Genomic DNA, 17,197 nt, shown 5'->3' with positions numbered 1-17,197 from the left:
GCAAGGCCCGTTTGCTACTTTTTGCTGGGATGGTGGACGTCACCAGTCTGCCATAGTCTAAAAATCGTCAAAAGACTGGTTGACGGCCATTTAGGTGGACTAGCACAAGCACATACATACACAGAACGGCCAGTGACCGGTATGTCTCGCTCATCATACACAGCTTGGCAAAATTTGAAGTACACTTGTATTATGGTATGCAATTATTAAGTTTCATTAATTACGCAATTATTAAGTTTCAATGTTAGGAAATGATCACTCTGATAAGGGCAAAAGGTCTGTATTTCCATATTTATTCAACCAATATCATATTGTTTATCATACAAAGGTTGCTATTCTAAAATGTAATGATAAAAATTAAAACAAATACTTAAATGACATTTTGCAAACATAAATGACATGACACAATTATGTATAGTTAAGAAGATGCATAAAACAATTCTTATAACTTGTGCAAAGTGCAGTTTTCAACAAAATTTGAACATTGAAGGGTGTATATGTGCAGTTCATAGTAGCTTGTAACAAAAATGAACACATGATTTAAGACCAGACGTAACAGCATACATTTAATCGCATTCACAGACAAACACACACTTGGATTTAGACAGGTTTAAACAGGACAGGGTGCTGCAGAAAAGGTGAAAATGAATGGGGCTGTGAAGAACTTGAACATTGTGAATTGTGTTTAATAGTATTTAAATAATTTTACAATTAATTATTTAAATCAAAACAGGAGAAAATTTGATTATCTTAGGAATTTAATTTTATGAATTAAGGCAGACTTGTACACATGCTGGTCTCCATGTGGGCAGAGGGATGCTATTAAAAAAGGACACAGAGCAGCACCCTTCCAAACCCTTTAGCTCTGCCCTGCCCCAGCACCCAACCCCTTAGCTGCCCCGCCCCAGCACCCTTTAGCTGCCCCCCAACCCCTTAGCTGCCCTGCCCTAGCACCCTTCCATAACCCTTTAGCTGCCCCCCAACCCTTTAACTGCCCTGCCCTAGCACCCTTCCATAACCCTTTAGCTGCCCCCCAACCCTTTAACTGCCCTGCCCTAGCACCCTTCCATAACCCTTTAGCTGCCCCCCCAACCCCTAAGCTGCCCGGCCCCAGCACCCTTCCATAACCCTTTAGCTGCCCCCCAACCCCTTAACTGCCCCGCCCCAGCACCCTTCCATAACCCTTTAGCTGCCCCCCCCCCAACCCTTTAGTGGACCCCTCCCCCAGCACCCTTCCATAATCCTTTAGCTGCCCCCCCCCCCCAAACCCTTCAGCAGACCCCCCAACCCTTTAGCTGCCCCACTCCAACCCTTTAGCTGCCCCCCCCCCCCCACCCACACACTAACAAGTACAGAGAACACTGGGATCAAAATAGACTTAAAGAATCATAATCATTTAAATAGACTTAAAGAATCATAATCATTTAAATCAAGTACAAGTATTCAGGCCCAAATCATTGAAAAGGGGACACGATTCCTTGAAATTGTATTCAAGGTGTTTCATACTGTTTTTAAAGCAGCAAAAATCTAACAATTGAAAGTTACAAGAACCAAATCCTGTTTTCAGTATTAATTCAGTCATCGGAATTTGAATTTTGGATGATACATCACTGAATTCTAATACTATTACATTGTATCAATTTTTTTTAACAATTTGTGCAAGTCTGGAAGACATTTGAGCAGTGCCGGGCTTGCGGGCTTGTTTTAATTTAAACCACTGTAAATCCTGAATTGCATAATATAATCCCTGAGAAAAAGGGTTTTATTATTTTTATCAATAAGAGTTCAAAACAATATGCTTTAAAATATTTCTGATTAAATAATTTGAATTAAAGAAATGACAGCTAACATATTGTCAAGACTAGCTACTGATCATCCGTTTTAGAAGTGCAAATATTTTTATTTTGCATGAAAAACTCCCCACCTCTGTAACTTTAACAAAACATGTTTATTAAAATTGTACATACAGATTATTATTCATGGACTAGAATATAATGAACACTTCTAGCAAGTTGAATCGATTTATATGCTTTATCACCCTAAACAGATGATATTATAGATCGCATGAAACGGATAATATATTAGACCATCCTATCATAACAAATCATCAATGCTGACCTCTTGAACATCATGTCTACAACACATCTGTATAAAAATAATTCAAGTTTCAATGGTTTCATTTGTTAACATTTATCATTCATATGAACCTAACAAGTTTTTAGTGCGGTAGTTGCTGTTGTTGCTGCAAATCATCATTACTATGTTATTTAGAGTGGCCGGACCCAGACTTCTCACCCATGATTTCAATACTTGGTGACGAGATCTGTCCATTATTTTTTTTGCCCAAATCCATGTTACAAAAACACTCCACTCCAATCGAATATGTGAAATGATAGCCTTAGATGTTACCATCACTAAGTGAACAAAATATACTGATTCCACAACCACTATAAATACCTAATGGAAATGACAAGTCTGTGATGTTATTATAAAATCTTAATGAAAATGGCGAGTCCATGTTTTTAAAATGCTGCTGCCTCGGAAACTTGTAACCTGAACTTTTCACTGCTCCATTCATGGCTAATCAGCCATTCTGCTCTGCTGCTAATGCCTCATACTTGGCCTTAAAGTAAAAATATAAATGTGGCTTTATTAAAAAGAAATGACATTTTTTTTAAATCTGCATGATCATTTATATGCCTGGAGTGTGCAATTGTTGCTGGTTCATTGGTCGCATAATATGTAAACTTCTATTTTAGCATCTACTGAATTACAGGATTATCCTCTAAAAAACAAATTAAGATAACAGAATCATGAAAATTATCCTAAACAGGGGATAATTGTAAATTTAAATTCGTTAAATTTCTCTGGGGTAATTGAAAAATTTGGCCAACATCCCTCCAAAAGTTTAGGATGTTGATATAGTTTCCAGTAAAACATGTATGTGTCCTCCTGACAGCAGTGAATTAGTTAAACTTACCGTAAGGTATATGGGCAATGCAAGTTGTACAGGAATTGTCAGAAACAGGGAGCTGTGGCAAATCAATAGTGGTTCACTGCAGGTCGTCATCAACCACCTTAGAAAGTTCTTGGACCTTCAGCCCGAGCATACTCAAGTAATCAATCAGACAAGCTCTTTGTGCTCAAGGTCACCATAACCTTTGACATGACCTTTGACCACAAGATAAATATGGGGTTATCTGCAGGTCATTACCAAACTCCCTATGAAGTTCCAAGCTGCTAGTGACACACAGCTATGGTACTTAACATAACTCACCACTTTCTTTTCGCTGAGCTTCTTGTACTTCTTCACCAGTCTTTTCTTCACTTCCTCCTCGTCCAGATCGGGATGCGAGACGAGATAATCATCCAACTTATTCTGGATAAACATCCGCTCTCCCGTCCACTTATTCTGCTCATGCCGTCTCTTCTTCTTTTTTGGACTGTGCACCTAGAAGGATATTATACATAGTGGTTTATTATACAAATATTTATATAATAGTGAATCATTATAATCAGTAAGTAATTAGTGGCAATCTTATTAATGCATGTATCGTAAGATCATTTTTTTTATTTTTATGCCCCCACAAAGTGGCGGCATATAGGGTTGCCCTTGTCCGTACGTACGTCTGTCTGTCTGTACGTACGTACGTCCCGAAGATTGTTTCCGATCTAATTCTTGAAAACCGTTTGTCCAATCCTCACCAAACTTTAAACACATGTTTGTGACCATAATATCTTGATCAAGTTCGATAGTCATGGAAATCGCTTTAGTCATTTAGGAGTTACGGCCCTTTTTTGCCAAAAATACTTCAAAAATATATGTTTCCAATCTAATTCTTGAAAACTGTTTGTCCAATCCTCACCAAACTTTAAACACATGTTTGTGACCATAATATCTTGATCAAGTTCGATAGTCATGGAAATCGCTTTAGTCATTTAGGAGTTACGGCCCTTTTTTGCCAAAAATACTTCAAAAATATATGTTTCCAATCTAATTCTTGAAAAGTATGTGTCCAATGTGGATCCAACAAGTTTTTTCCTGCCTGAATGGCGCCATATAACCTATACAGTCTTGCGATGCCGTAAAACCCAACTCAACTCAACTTATCCTATATGTGCAGATTATCCTGAATAATCATTATGGCTTATTTTCTGTGACAAAAAATCGAAGTGGGAGCATCCGTGTCCTATGGACACATTTCTAGTTTTTAATTATGAGTAGTCATAATATCTAATAATTTATGCTAGATATTTAGAGCTCTTATGGTCAATTTTGGCAAAATTTATTTGATTTGGCATGTTTATATTTCAATTTCAATTGTGACAGTAAAAAATATGAGCTGTAAATCTTTATCTTGCGAGACTTTGCAGTAAAAGACAAGCATACAAGAGCCTTCTTCAATTCTTGTTGTTTTTTTCATTTAACAAGGGGCATAACTCAAATAACTTATAACTTAAAGCCAAGGTTTTGGGCCCTCCTCAACATGTGCCCGCTTTCTGTGACAACACGAATGCCAAGTTTTTATTGAATACTTTTATGGTTTCTTAGATATGTCCAAGGTTAAAGATTTTGCACAACGCCGATGACAACAGCACCAATGCTATGACAATACCTCAACATTTTTTTCTCTCAAAAAAGAAGACAACTTAAAACAAAATTTAGAAGTAAATCAATGAGTCTAGATGCCATTCAAATATTTACACATTTACCTCTGAATCGCTTGATGTCCTTTTTGCCTGAAAAAAAAATCGAATAAAAGATTTTTGAGAAATGGGAAAATGAATTACAGTCTATACAGACTACAGGTATCTGAAATATACAGACTACAGGTATCTGAAATATACAGACTACAGGTATCTGAAATATACAGACTACAGGTATGTGAAATACGCAGATATGTACAAGTACCTATTCAAAAGTAATGTTAATTTTTTTAAATGTTTACTTTGAATAAAATCAGTGCTGTAAAAATCATTCAGCTAAGTAAAAATAAAATAAACAAAGCGACCGGGGGTGAACATAAAACTAGTCTGTTTTTTCTCTCTCGGTCAAAACAGGGGCATAACTCAATAATTATGAAAGCCAGAGTTATCTGCCTTGCTGTACATGTGCATATTGTCTATTGCAAAATGTCAACTAGTTTCCATTTGAATATCTTGATCAGTTTTTAGGTAACAGAAAAAATTCAAGACACAATATACGTTGAAGCCATTATCATGTTTAACTCAATTGACAAAGTTTTTGGAATGGTTAAAGATTCCATGTAATGTTAATATAGTTACTGCAGGTCCAAATTTCTAAAATCAATATAATAGTTTTTTTATTTTGCCCGGTAATATACCCAAATCATTCTCTTTTTTGTTTTAATTATTCAAGTGAAATGAGGTAACATGATAATGTGTGAAAACTATAAACATCAACCTATATTGTGAGCCTTGTATTGTAACTGAATTTATGTTATTACCGGTGAGTTCGATGGGGAGATGGTAGAATTCATTGTATCATCAGCACCAGATTTCTGAAGTAGAAAATGGATATTGGGCTGTTAGCGTGTTCTGCATGATTTGAGATCCCTTTCCACCATCAATCAATGCATTTAAGTCATACCGTAACTTTAATGCATACATATTAAAAAATAATTAGAACTCAGAGCAGAAATATCCATTATGACAGCATGCCTGGGGGTTTCAAGCTTATCTTTAATCTTTCAATGACCATTTTTTAATACTGGATTTATTTTAGAATATCTTTTGCGAAATAACTTTGTATACACAAATAACGTAAAAAAAAAACACACATTAAAATGAGCCTGAAATGTTTTCCTCCTTATCATTTTTCATATTAAAGAAAGTTAATATTTGATGTTATTTCGTGTGAATTATATCATAAGATTATCTGAACCAATTCCCTTACATTATTATCTTTGCCGCCATGGAAATCATGATTGGTGCTGGTAATTTTGGACTTCCCTTTTGACTGCTTTCTCTTCTCAGCTTTCCTCTTCGACTCCTAGAGAGAGGAGATAGACAGCTAAAAACTCACATAGGTTTGGTTCAAAAGCTCACACAAACTTGGTTCAAATGCTTACCAGAGCTCAGTTAAAAAGCTCACACAAGTTTGGTTCAACAGCTCAAACAAACTTAGTTTAAAAGCTAAGACAAGTTTGGTTCAAAAGCATTAACTTTTCCAATGAAAATTTACGCTCTATTCATAACTTGGATTTAAACAATAGTTTGAATTTGACCAAGTTTTAATATAAGAAACATCATGAAAATAAGAAAGGCATGATACAATTATTTTACACCAATTTTAAATACAATAGACCAAATGTGTTCATCCTTTTAATCCATGATGTTAGGAAGCTTTGAAAGCTTTCAATTTCATATATATAAAATTTAAAAAATCCATGGTCTGCCACATGGTCAAACGTGTAAGAGGTCACTGTTCAATGCTTTTACATGATTTCCCATAAGTATATTGTCATTTATATAAGTGAAGTTAGTTGAATAAGCAACATATTTTTAAAGGCCAAGTCCATACTTCAAGTCAAATATTACAACTTTCTAAGACGACAACAAATGATAGTTCAATACAGAATTGCAGACAACAAAATGCTCTGTCAATTTTATATCGATTTGCATATCAAAATGCATTCCATTTAGTCAAATCATCATTCTATTCGACCAAAGAGCATATCAGGTGCAAAGTCATCTATTTACATTGGTAGAGCGTAGCGGGGCCATACACTATGAAACACCTACTTCCCTCTCTAATGAACACCACCTTTTTCTCTTTGCCATAGGAGTTCAAGGTCATATCACTAAAAGTGGTTTTGCTTTTTTGCACATATTGGATTAAATGTAAACAAGATGGAGATCACTGGTAATTGGGGACAGTGACCAAAAATCATACCAAGTTTGAACACCCTCCATCAAGTAATTTAGAAGTTATGGACAAGAAACAAAAGTGTGACGGCACAGCCTCCAAAAAAGTAGTCCCTTAGTGTCTGTATTGCAGGTAATACAATAATATAACGTACGAGATCCGCCAGCGTGAGCTGTATGATGGAATCATCTGGATGTTCTTTGGCGTACTCTGCTACTTTATCGTGGTACTCATCCTTATTCTGAAACATAATTTGTAAATGGTATAGTATATTAATGCAATTTAAACAAGAGATGTTTGTCAAACATTATGCCCCCCCTGAGCGCCATGTTGTCAGGATTATATGGACAATTGAATGAAATATGCATGGACTGAAATGATAGCTGATTTGTCACTGACATTGGATGCCGTTGAGGCAGTTTTAAGATTATGACCATTCAAAGTTTGAGGATAGAGCGTGTTATGACCATGACCTTTGACCCTATGACCTCAAAATCCATAGGAGTCATCAGCTGGTCACCAAAAATCTAAATGTCAAGTTTGAGGGCCATGGGTGCAGGCATTGACGAGTTATCACACAGACAAGCTTTTTTCGTTCAAGGTCACTGTAACCTTGACCTTTGACCCGATGACCCCTAAAATCATAAGGGGTCATCTTAAGGTCAGACACAACACCAAGTCAAGTTTGAGGGCCATGGGTGCAGGCATTGTCGAATTATCACTTGAAACATTTTCGCATTCAAGGTCACTGTGAACTTGACCTTTGACCCAATGACTCCTAAAATCAATAAGTGTCATATCCTGGTCAGGCCCAACTTCCATGTCAAGTTTGATGATCATAGGTTCAGGCATTGTTGAGATATTACTGGGAGAAGATTTAACTTTTTTGTGATAAAGGTTACTGTGACCTTGACCTTGGCCCGATGACCCCCAAAGTCAAGAGGGGTCATCTGCTGGTCAGGCACAACCTTAATGTCAAGTTTGGTGACAAAAGGTCCAGGAATTGTCCAGTTTGCTTTCAAGGTCACTGTGACCTTGACCCCTAAAATCAATAGGGGTCGTCTACTGGTCAGGCCCAACCTTCAAGTCAAGTTTGAGGGCAATGGGTGCAGGCATTGTTGAGTTATCACTCGGACAACCTTTTACCATTCAAAGTCACTGTGACCTTGACCTTTGGCCCAATGACCCCTAAAATCAAAAGAGGCCATCTATTGGTCAGGCCCAACCTCGGAGTCAAGTTTGATGGCCATGGGTGCAGGCAATGTCGAGTTATTACTAGGACAACCTTTTACCATTCAAGGTCACTGTGACCTTGACCTTTGGCGCGATGACCCCCCAAAACAATAGGGGTCATCTACTGGTCAGGCCCAAACCTCCAAGTCAAGTTTGTGGGCCATAGGTGCAGGCATTGTTGAGTTATCATATGGACAACCTTTTACAATTTAGGGTCACTGTGACCTTGACCTTTGGCCTGATGACCTCCCAAAACAAACGGGGTCATCTACTGGTCAGACCCAACCTCCAAGTCAAGTTCGAGGGCCATGGGTGCAGGCATTGTCGAGTTATCACTCAAACAACCTATTACCATTCAAGGTCACTGTGAGCTTAACCTTTGACCCAATCAGCCAAAAAATCAATATGGGTCAGCTACTGGTCAGGCCCAACCTCCAAGTCAAGTTTGAGGGCCATGGGTGCAGGCATTGTCGAGTTATCTCATGGACAACCTTTTACCATTCAAGGTCACTGTGACCTTGACCTTTGGCCCGATGACTCCCAAATAAAAGTGGGGTTATCTATTGGTCAGGCCCAACCTCAAAGTCAATTATGAGGGCCATGGGTGCAGGCATTGTTGAGTTATCACTCGGACAACCTTTTACCATTCAAGGGCACTGTGACCTTGACCTTTGACCAGATGAGCCCCCAAAACAATAGGTGTCAGCTACTGGTCAGGCCCAACCTCCAAGTCAAGTTTGAGGGCCATGGGTGCAGGCATTGTCGAGTTATCATATGGACAACCTTTTACCATTCAGGGTCACTGTGACCTTGACCTTTGGCCTGATGACCCCCAAAAACAATAGGGGTCATCTTCTGGTCAGGCCCAACTTCCATATCAAGTTTGATGACCATAGGTCTAGGCATTGTTGAGTTATCACTCGGACAAGCTCTAAAATTATTTTACCATTAAAGGTCACTGTGACCTTGACCTTTGACCCGATGAGCCCTAAAATCAATAGGGGTCATCTACTGGTCATGCCCAACCTTCATGTCAAGTTTGATGACCATACGTCCAGGATTTGTTGAGTTATCACTCGGACAAGCTTTGGTCTACCGACGGACCGACATACCGACATGCCTGTGCAAAGCAATATACCCCTCTTCTTCGAAGGAGGGCATAACTAGAATGGCTACTAATGTTATTTTACATGTGCTTCCAACCTGTAAAATTAACAAGAGACGTTTGTCAAACATTATGCCCCCCATGAGCACCATTTTGTGATGGATATTTGGACAACTGAATGAAATATGCATGGATCAAAATGACAGCTGATTTGTCATTGGATGCCTTTGAGGCAGTTTTAAGATTATGATCATTCAACGTGTGGGGATAGTAGATACAGTTATGATGATCCCTAAAATCAATAGGGGTCATCTACTGGTCAGGCCCAACCATCATGTCAAGTTATCACTCTGACAAGCTTTGGTCTACCAACTGACCAACCGACATGTGCAAAGCAATTTACCCCCTATAAGAACATTAGATAAGATAAAAAGATAATAAGATTAGCTACTTAATGTTATTATATGTGTGTTTCCAACGTGAAGGGACACCTTTACTATCTTAAAAAGACTGGCAAACTGTCACAAGATACGCCAGTCAAAATTATGACTGTTCTTGTTGTTTTTATGTTTGTGTAATTCTAACAGTTCAAGGGCCATAACTGTGAAGTGATAGGGTAATACAGCTATTATTGAGCCTGGACATGATAGTCTGCCCATTGTCCAAGTTTGATAAAAATCAGATAAGAATCGAGTGCCAACAACATAAAGTTTGTGTTACTTAAGCAATTCAAGGGCCAAAACTCTTGAGGTGGTAGGGGCGTCATGGTTTGCTATGGCAGACGTGAAAACCACCTTTCTTAATCTCCCTACACGCATCCCTTCATTGAAGACACGAAATGTTTTGGAAACCTTTATGTCAAAGATTCAGTCAAAATATTTGCATCCATGAGGAGAAAACATAACTTGACTGGTCAGTGTTTTTGTCAAAATTTGACACCATTTCTGATGCTAAAACATACTATTTCCTAAACAAGAAAATGGGGAAGTCCCAATTTCATGTTTTGAAACAAGCAAAAAACATAAAATCTTAAAAAAAAATTATAAAACAAATTGGACACAATATTATATTGAAGGGTTCTTTCAACTTTTCTGTCTATTTTTTGAAGCATTCAAGGCTTTTCTAGGCAAAATTGATATTCCTAATTTTAGAAACGCCCAAGCCCCATTAAGAAAAACACTTTTGGCACTTGAAACTTAAAAATGTAACAGTTGATTCATTCCAAAGATACTGCATATACCTGGTCGCATTTGTCCTGGTATTGCTGTTTTTCCTCAGGGTTCATGTCTTTCCACATCGCGCCGAGTCTCACCATCTTAAGCACGCCAATATCCGGAAGGTTCTTCGCCATCTCTTCACAAAATATGCTGTAAGCGCTTGTCCTTAAAATAAAACATTTTTTAAATGTATTTGATTTCTAAAACTTGTTTTTTTTTTCATAATAAGAAGAAGTTAAAAATGATAATACAAAATATAATACCTCATAACTCTTTTAAAGGAGAAAATAACGAAATTATACAAACACAAGAATAGCGAGCTATGCTTGATTGTGTTATTTGGGACTACCTGGTAGTTGTTTGGAGAAATTGAAGCCAGGTGGTTAAATTGAATTTTGACAACCTAGTAATTGTAATAATTGTCTTAAATCCATATTATACCATTGAATGTCATGTTAAAGGTAAATGTTATAGCCACCTCTTTATTTTTGACGCTTTATTTGAACAAAAAAAAAAACACTATGAATTCTGGTATAACAAAGATTATGACAATACAAATTGAACTTAAATTAATAAAACACAAAATTGATTATACATACTTTGGTTTTGGGGGATGGTCTTTATTTATTCTGAAAATGACAAGAAAAACATTTACAGGTCATAGTTTCAAAAACAAACAATTGAGAAGTCATACCCAGTGATTTTTATTTAAATTTTCAAAACCACCTGTGGCTTTACAGTTGGGAAAATAAGCATGTTAATTCCCAAAATTGGCAAAATACAATGAACATTAAAATGGTCATTTAAAATAACCAGTAACAAAGAAACCTATTAAAACTGTTTCAACTCTCTTTAATGACTGTTACTATCATCAAAACATGTAAAATGATCCCTATCAATGTTGGGAAATTCTTCATAAATATTAACAAAGGATATAATTTATATAATACTTTAATGAATTTCATTGGTATTTTCATCATAATATGCACTGACTCTGTTAACACCTTACATTGTTTAATCCCTTGTTTTAACTCTTTGAAATAAACAATTTCTTAATTCCTCTTAAATTGGATACAAAATCTGCTGTCTAATAAAAATGATGACTTTCACACTCATAGAGAGAATGGAATTAATATATCAATATCTATATTTTTTTCCAATTTCCAAATAGTCTTGTTTGCAATTGATCAAAACACAAATGAATGAATTTTGTAAAATCTCATCAACATGTTTCCTTCGGCATTCATCAAAAAGTAAATACACCATCATTATAATAAATAAATACTTTGTCATTTCACCCAGTTGTCTACTTTCAGTTTCATTTCTCAGTTCTGTCATTTTCCGATATTGGCAATGAAGGTCAATGTCATGTATGTAAACATGTAGTTTAGGCATGACAAAGAACAGCATTGTCTATTTAATTAGTTATTTTAATCCCCTCCTGCATAAAATAATTTACTGTCACTTTTGAATTATAAATCCTATTATAACACAATGTTTTTAACTCTTAATTTGTTACATACTCTCTGAATGGATAAAAAAATATATTTCAACCAATGAAAATCCACCTTTCACCATGACGTGGATGTTACATCATTGTATGTCTCTTTGAATAGACGCATGCATGTAAGGGAATTAACTGTTTTGTTTACATTTCCATCGTCTTTTATTCTTATTATTTTTAGTTTGAGAACTCCAGATTTGGAATTTGTATTCAGTAATGGGGAAAAAAGGATACTTTATGACATGAATCCGGCTATAAATTGTGCCGAAAAAAAAACCTGACAATTCATAATTGTATTTTTTATTCATTTCTGAGGGGAATTGATAACCTTTTTTGGGGAAAATAGGACTATCTTAGGGGAAAATTGGACGATTTTCGGCGAGGGGAAACATCCGTTATTCGGCGGTAAATTTCACGAAAAAAAATCACTGATACCATAACATATTTCTGCTTCAATTATAACTCAACATGGTAAGATTTTCATCCAATTTGTTACAACTTATTTTGAAGAGGTTTTCAAACTTTTATTTAAATCTATAATTTGATTTTTTGACATTTTGAGTTTGCTTAAATGACCCAGCATTATTCTACAATATAATTTTATTTGTAAATACTTAAATGAAAACGTTAATCTTACGATATTAAGTTATACACTCAATGTGAGAAACTGCAAAAAACAATCAAGAAAATCATATTTCTCAGTATGAACATCTTAATATGATAGTAAAAAAGTCATTTTCTCTTTAAATGGTTGCAAATGTTTATAAAAGATAATTATAGATTAAAATGTTTGATATGCAATCATAAAATGTGTTTTTTCATAGATAGCTGTTGATAATAAATGAAATGGAAAAAACATTTTACGCTTTGCGGCTGCAGATGCTTATGACAGATGCGGACATCGTGCACATGAAATGCCAGCCTAAGAATATCACTTTACAACACTTTATACCAAATACTAAAACTACAACCACTTACTACCATTCTACCATAACTTACTTGGGTTTCTTCTGGGCAGGCTGTTGTTTTATAACTGGAGCGGGTAATTGGACCGCCTTTTTGCTGAAATAATACCGGAGAGGCCTTCGACATAATTTTTTTTACTAAATCAGAGTCTCTTGTAACCTTTATATAGGGCTCCTATATAATGTTTTAATTATAACTTTATCTACACTAAACTATATTCTGAGGTTCCATGGCAGTGATTTTTTTGGTGCTATTTACTGCCTTCTAAGGGCCGTTTCCCCTAGCGAAAAAGTGTTCATTTTCCCCAAAAATTCATGTTATATTCCCAATTAATTCAATACAAATCCTGTAATTGAATAAAAAAGCAATTAATTCATTAAAAAAATAAACAAAATCTTGATAATACTAGCTCTTTTACAGCAAAAAGGATGAAAAAAGAAAAAAACATGTATATTTGCTATAATATTTGCTATTTTAGCGTGATTTTGTTCTTTTCCAAAAGTTGAAAAAAATCCCAATTGGAAAGGAAGAGGTGGTGAAAATAATTCTTAATATAAAAATCACTGCTTGGGATGCATAGTAAAGTGGAAATGAACAAAAGACAATCTTTTCAACTGTAAGATTTCAGGATTAATCCTGAACGTAAGAACCCTTGAGTGTAATGAAGGCTGACTTCTGCTCATCCTCGGCACTCCAGCGTATCATAACCTATAAGATACCCTGAGCAAATTGGCTAGGGAAACTTCGTTAATCTTGAATATTCATAAGGATTTCCTGACCAATGAAATAGCCGATAAAAAGGAAAGAATCTCCTTTGTGAAGAGTTATCGGCATATTTAACAATATCCTGCCTAAAATGATTTGTAAGCCATGATCTCATTGGATTATTTTGAACCGAGATTACATCCGTAACTTCTCGGCCATTTCCACACCGCATGAGGTGTGTCTCATGCGACCAATCAAGCGGCTGGATTTTACCTTATTCAGGAGTACGAGATTTTTACAGCTGATTTGCCCAGGGTATCATATATAGGTTATGATATGCTGGGGTGCCGAGGATGTTTTCGGCTGTATAACAGTCGCATATGAATGGAAAGAATCCGGATAAAGTAAAAATTTAACTCAATTATCTTCTATAATACAGTTCCAGAATAATAATAACCATCAACAATATTACAAAACAAACTTACGCATAAAGATCCTTGTTCAACTGTTGAAGCTCAACATGCTGAAATGGATAAAACAGCATCTGCAGTACAGATCTACAACTGTAGTTGGTGAATACCCCTATCAAAGGTCTAACAATTTCCGTTTACTCAGTCGTACTATTTTACTTTCAGGAAAATATGACTTCCTATAAACTTTCTGCACAAAATTTCTGTCAAAAAGTTTGAATACAATTACTCAATAATATGAATTTCTTTGTTCATTGAATCAATATCGTCTTACATAAAAGTGAAAACAATAATTTGACCAGCATTGACTTCTTAAGCTAATTTCAGTAGCTGGGTTAGCCTAGAAATTAGTCTCGACCCAACCAAATAGTCTTTGCTACCCCTTTGAAACATGATGGGGTGCCATCCACATCATGGTCTACTGCAATTATCCTGCTACCTTCAAACAAAATGAACCTCCTGCTAATAATGTATTTAACCCTTTTCCTTATAGATTTGCTTTTTAACTCCTCCATACATAGCCTCATATTTATGCCTTTTTAAATAACGCGAGGGTGACTGAAGTGGCCATATCTCTTTGAAAGTAAGGTTAAACAGTCTTTCAGACAGATAATTAATGAGCACTTTCTTATAATTCTAAATCTTTAAATATTATACGTAGTTCTTACATCATGGTGTTGGACCATCAAATCTTCAATGATCTCTGTCATAGTCCTGTACTGCCTTGCCTGAAAATGAGCATATCTCAGGTCTAACATCTTAGTCTTACATAACCATTTACAATTATTAAGTTAATATTTTTTAACATTTTTAAGTTTTTGAATACTACAAATTTTAAAGGCGGTTACTGCCGACTAACTGGAATACTTAACCACAGATATCAAGTGACTTACTACTATGATTATTTAATAAGTAAAAATATGCAGAGTTGTTTAACAAAATGTCTTTTAAAAATTTGCTTGAAATAGTGCAACAGTCTTTACAAAGAAATACAAGATACAAGAACCTTTACTTAAAGTCGGGCATATGATAACAAGAAACATTAGCTCAATGAGCTGTTTTCCCACAATGAAGTTCTGACAATAAAATTTTCATCTACATGTGTAAGAAAAAATTAACCTTTAATTAATTTCTTTAACAAAGACATATAGCCAAAGATACCTGTTTCAACATATTTTGCCATCGTGACTTGACAACATCAACAGACAGTTCTAAGTCCTCAGCTGCCTGGTCAAAATCTGGTTCAACTTGTTGAAATGGGAGGCAGAAGGAGTCTTTGATGTTGCATGTTGCTCCAATCGCCATCACAAGTTTACGGTTGTTTTCTTTTGTCCATTTAACTGAAACTGCTATAATGGTTATAGCATATTATTTCACTTCTTCAAAAAAGTAAAATCTATTTATAATCAATAAAACTAGCACTTCCATGGACAATATTAATAAAATGCTCCAATTTAGTAAGTGATTTGCCAAGTAGTGAAGTACTTGAAGTAGTCAACTGCTCATCTTTGACTTAGGGGCTAAGTTTACAATTGGTCCATCAATATAATTGCTAAATTTTTACTTCTCATATTTCAATATTTCTAAGAAATCTAAATATTTCTTAAAGGTTTAGGGTTTGTTTGTATTTCTTTAGACCTTGCAGTCAAGGATAACCCGTTAGAATTTTGGATGAACATGCCCAAATTCTTACACTATTGCTTGGCATCAATTTTTTTAAACAAGCCCTGCTATATAAAATTCAGATTTTGAGCAAGCCTGGAAGACATTTTACCTGTGCAGGGCTTGCGGGCTTGTGTTAATTTCGACCACTGACTATGGTTATGATTAGGGTAGGGTTAGTCCAAATAATTGTACGTTGACAGATTTTTTTTAGATTTTTAATATGGCAAATCCTTCACGTACAAATTGTTTAGTATCAAAAGTGGGTAGTTGTTCCAATCAGGATTCCGGGTTAAAGCATATAGCGTCTATAAAATATCATAAAAACAAGAAATATTACCAGATAATGTTATTATATATTAGTTCCATACACAAAAAAATAAATATCCAACTTGTAATTATGAGTTTGACAACTTTTCTTCATTTCATTCTGTCAAAACATAACGATATATACATGAAGGGCACCTGCAAGGCTTTAGGGCACAGTTTTAAATCGCTCGGAACATTTCGGCCATGGCCGAGTTGTTACGATTGTAGAACGAGGTCTATCACGAAGCTTTGTTGGAGGAGGCCGAGCTATTACGATTGTATCAAGTTGTTTCAGTCAACTTTCGTTTTATTGGAAAGGTAAACAACTTGTTTTAATGAATTAAATGCTTGTTTAGTGCAAAATAACATTTCACTTACATGGTAAAGTATGAATATAACTCTTTAAGATCAATTCCAACCATAAAATAATTCACTTAAAACAATTTCAATATTTTTAAAACACCCCCGTTTTTTGCACATTTCTGTTTAGACGTTAGGGATTGGAAGAATCCCGTATAACACGTCTATTATTTTAGACTAGGGTTGGGTTAAATTCATAAAAATAGTGGTGAATCAAATGTGAAATTGATTTTTTAAATCAAAAAGGTAAAAGTAAGCAAATGAAATTCAATAACTTATGCCAACCTTTTGCAGATTTGTCCCCACTAGCATCGGCCAGGCTCTTGTTGACTGTGTGGTCATCTCGATCAGAGTCACTGTCGCTGGATGACATCTTAATCCTGTGGGACAAATTCTATGAGGAGCTGTTAGACAAACGTACTGTATTTCAAATTAAACACTTTTATAGTAAATTTTATGAATGTGACAAGTTTCTTTTTCAAATAAAAATGCATCGCGAAAACATGTAAACATCATACACTATTCAAACTGTAATCATAACCGTATTTAAATAATTCGACATTTATTAAACGAATAACTTACCGTTCGATATTGTAATATGTTTGCTATTATGGTCTTTGATCTGTTAAATTAATAAGAAACCTTGAAACATGTGGGAAATCGCCCCAAAATCCACCATAACATTTAGTTAGTCAAAACGGCCCAAACTTCAACCGGTTTTATCATACACAGTGATCTCCCCTAACAAAGAACCTCTTCCCACCACTTTGACTAAGT

General features: G+C 35.5%; 2 protein-coding genes across 5 annotated transcripts in view; both read right to left on the bottom strand.

Annotated features, from left to right (window-relative positions):
- LOC128214014 (zinc finger protein 500-like) overlaps positions 1–17,197 on the bottom strand; it is a 155,765-nt gene that overhangs the window by 51,908 nt on the left and 86,660 nt on the right. The gene's annotated exons all lie outside the window — the stretch shown is intronic.
- On the bottom strand, positions 1,343–17,119 carry LOC128214018 (uncharacterized). Of its 4 annotated transcripts, none has more exons than XM_052920213.1 (14): positions 17,003–17,119; positions 16,706–16,800; positions 15,251–15,438; positions 14,758–14,817; positions 14,105–14,142; positions 12,948–13,010; positions 11,044–11,073; positions 10,468–10,609; positions 7,044–7,130; positions 5,918–6,013; positions 5,469–5,522; positions 4,714–4,740; positions 3,278–3,451; positions 1,343–2,623 (listed from the first exon to the last, which is right to left on the bottom strand). In XM_052920213.1, exons 2-14 carry the CDS (start codon positions 16,791–16,793, stop codon positions 2,585–2,587), a joined length of 1,086 nt encoding a protein of 361 aa, XP_052776173.1. In that variant the 5' UTR covers positions 16,794–16,800; positions 17,003–17,119; the 3' UTR covers positions 1,343–2,584. The 4 variants fall into 4 exon arrangements, with proteins under 4 accessions (XP_052776173.1, XP_052776176.1, XP_052776174.1 ...); XM_052920216.1 differs by having other exon boundaries at positions 15,251–15,435; XM_052920214.1 differs by having other exon boundaries at positions 16,706–16,824; positions 17,003–17,096.

This window comes from Mya arenaria, chromosome 13 (genome assembly GCF_026914265.1).
Source record: "Mya arenaria isolate MELC-2E11 chromosome 13, ASM2691426v1".
NCBI lineage: Eukaryota > Metazoa > Mollusca > Bivalvia > Myida > Myidae > Mya > Mya arenaria.
Note: the sequence above shows the minus strand (reverse complement) of the source record. Positions and strands in the feature narration are given on the sequence as shown.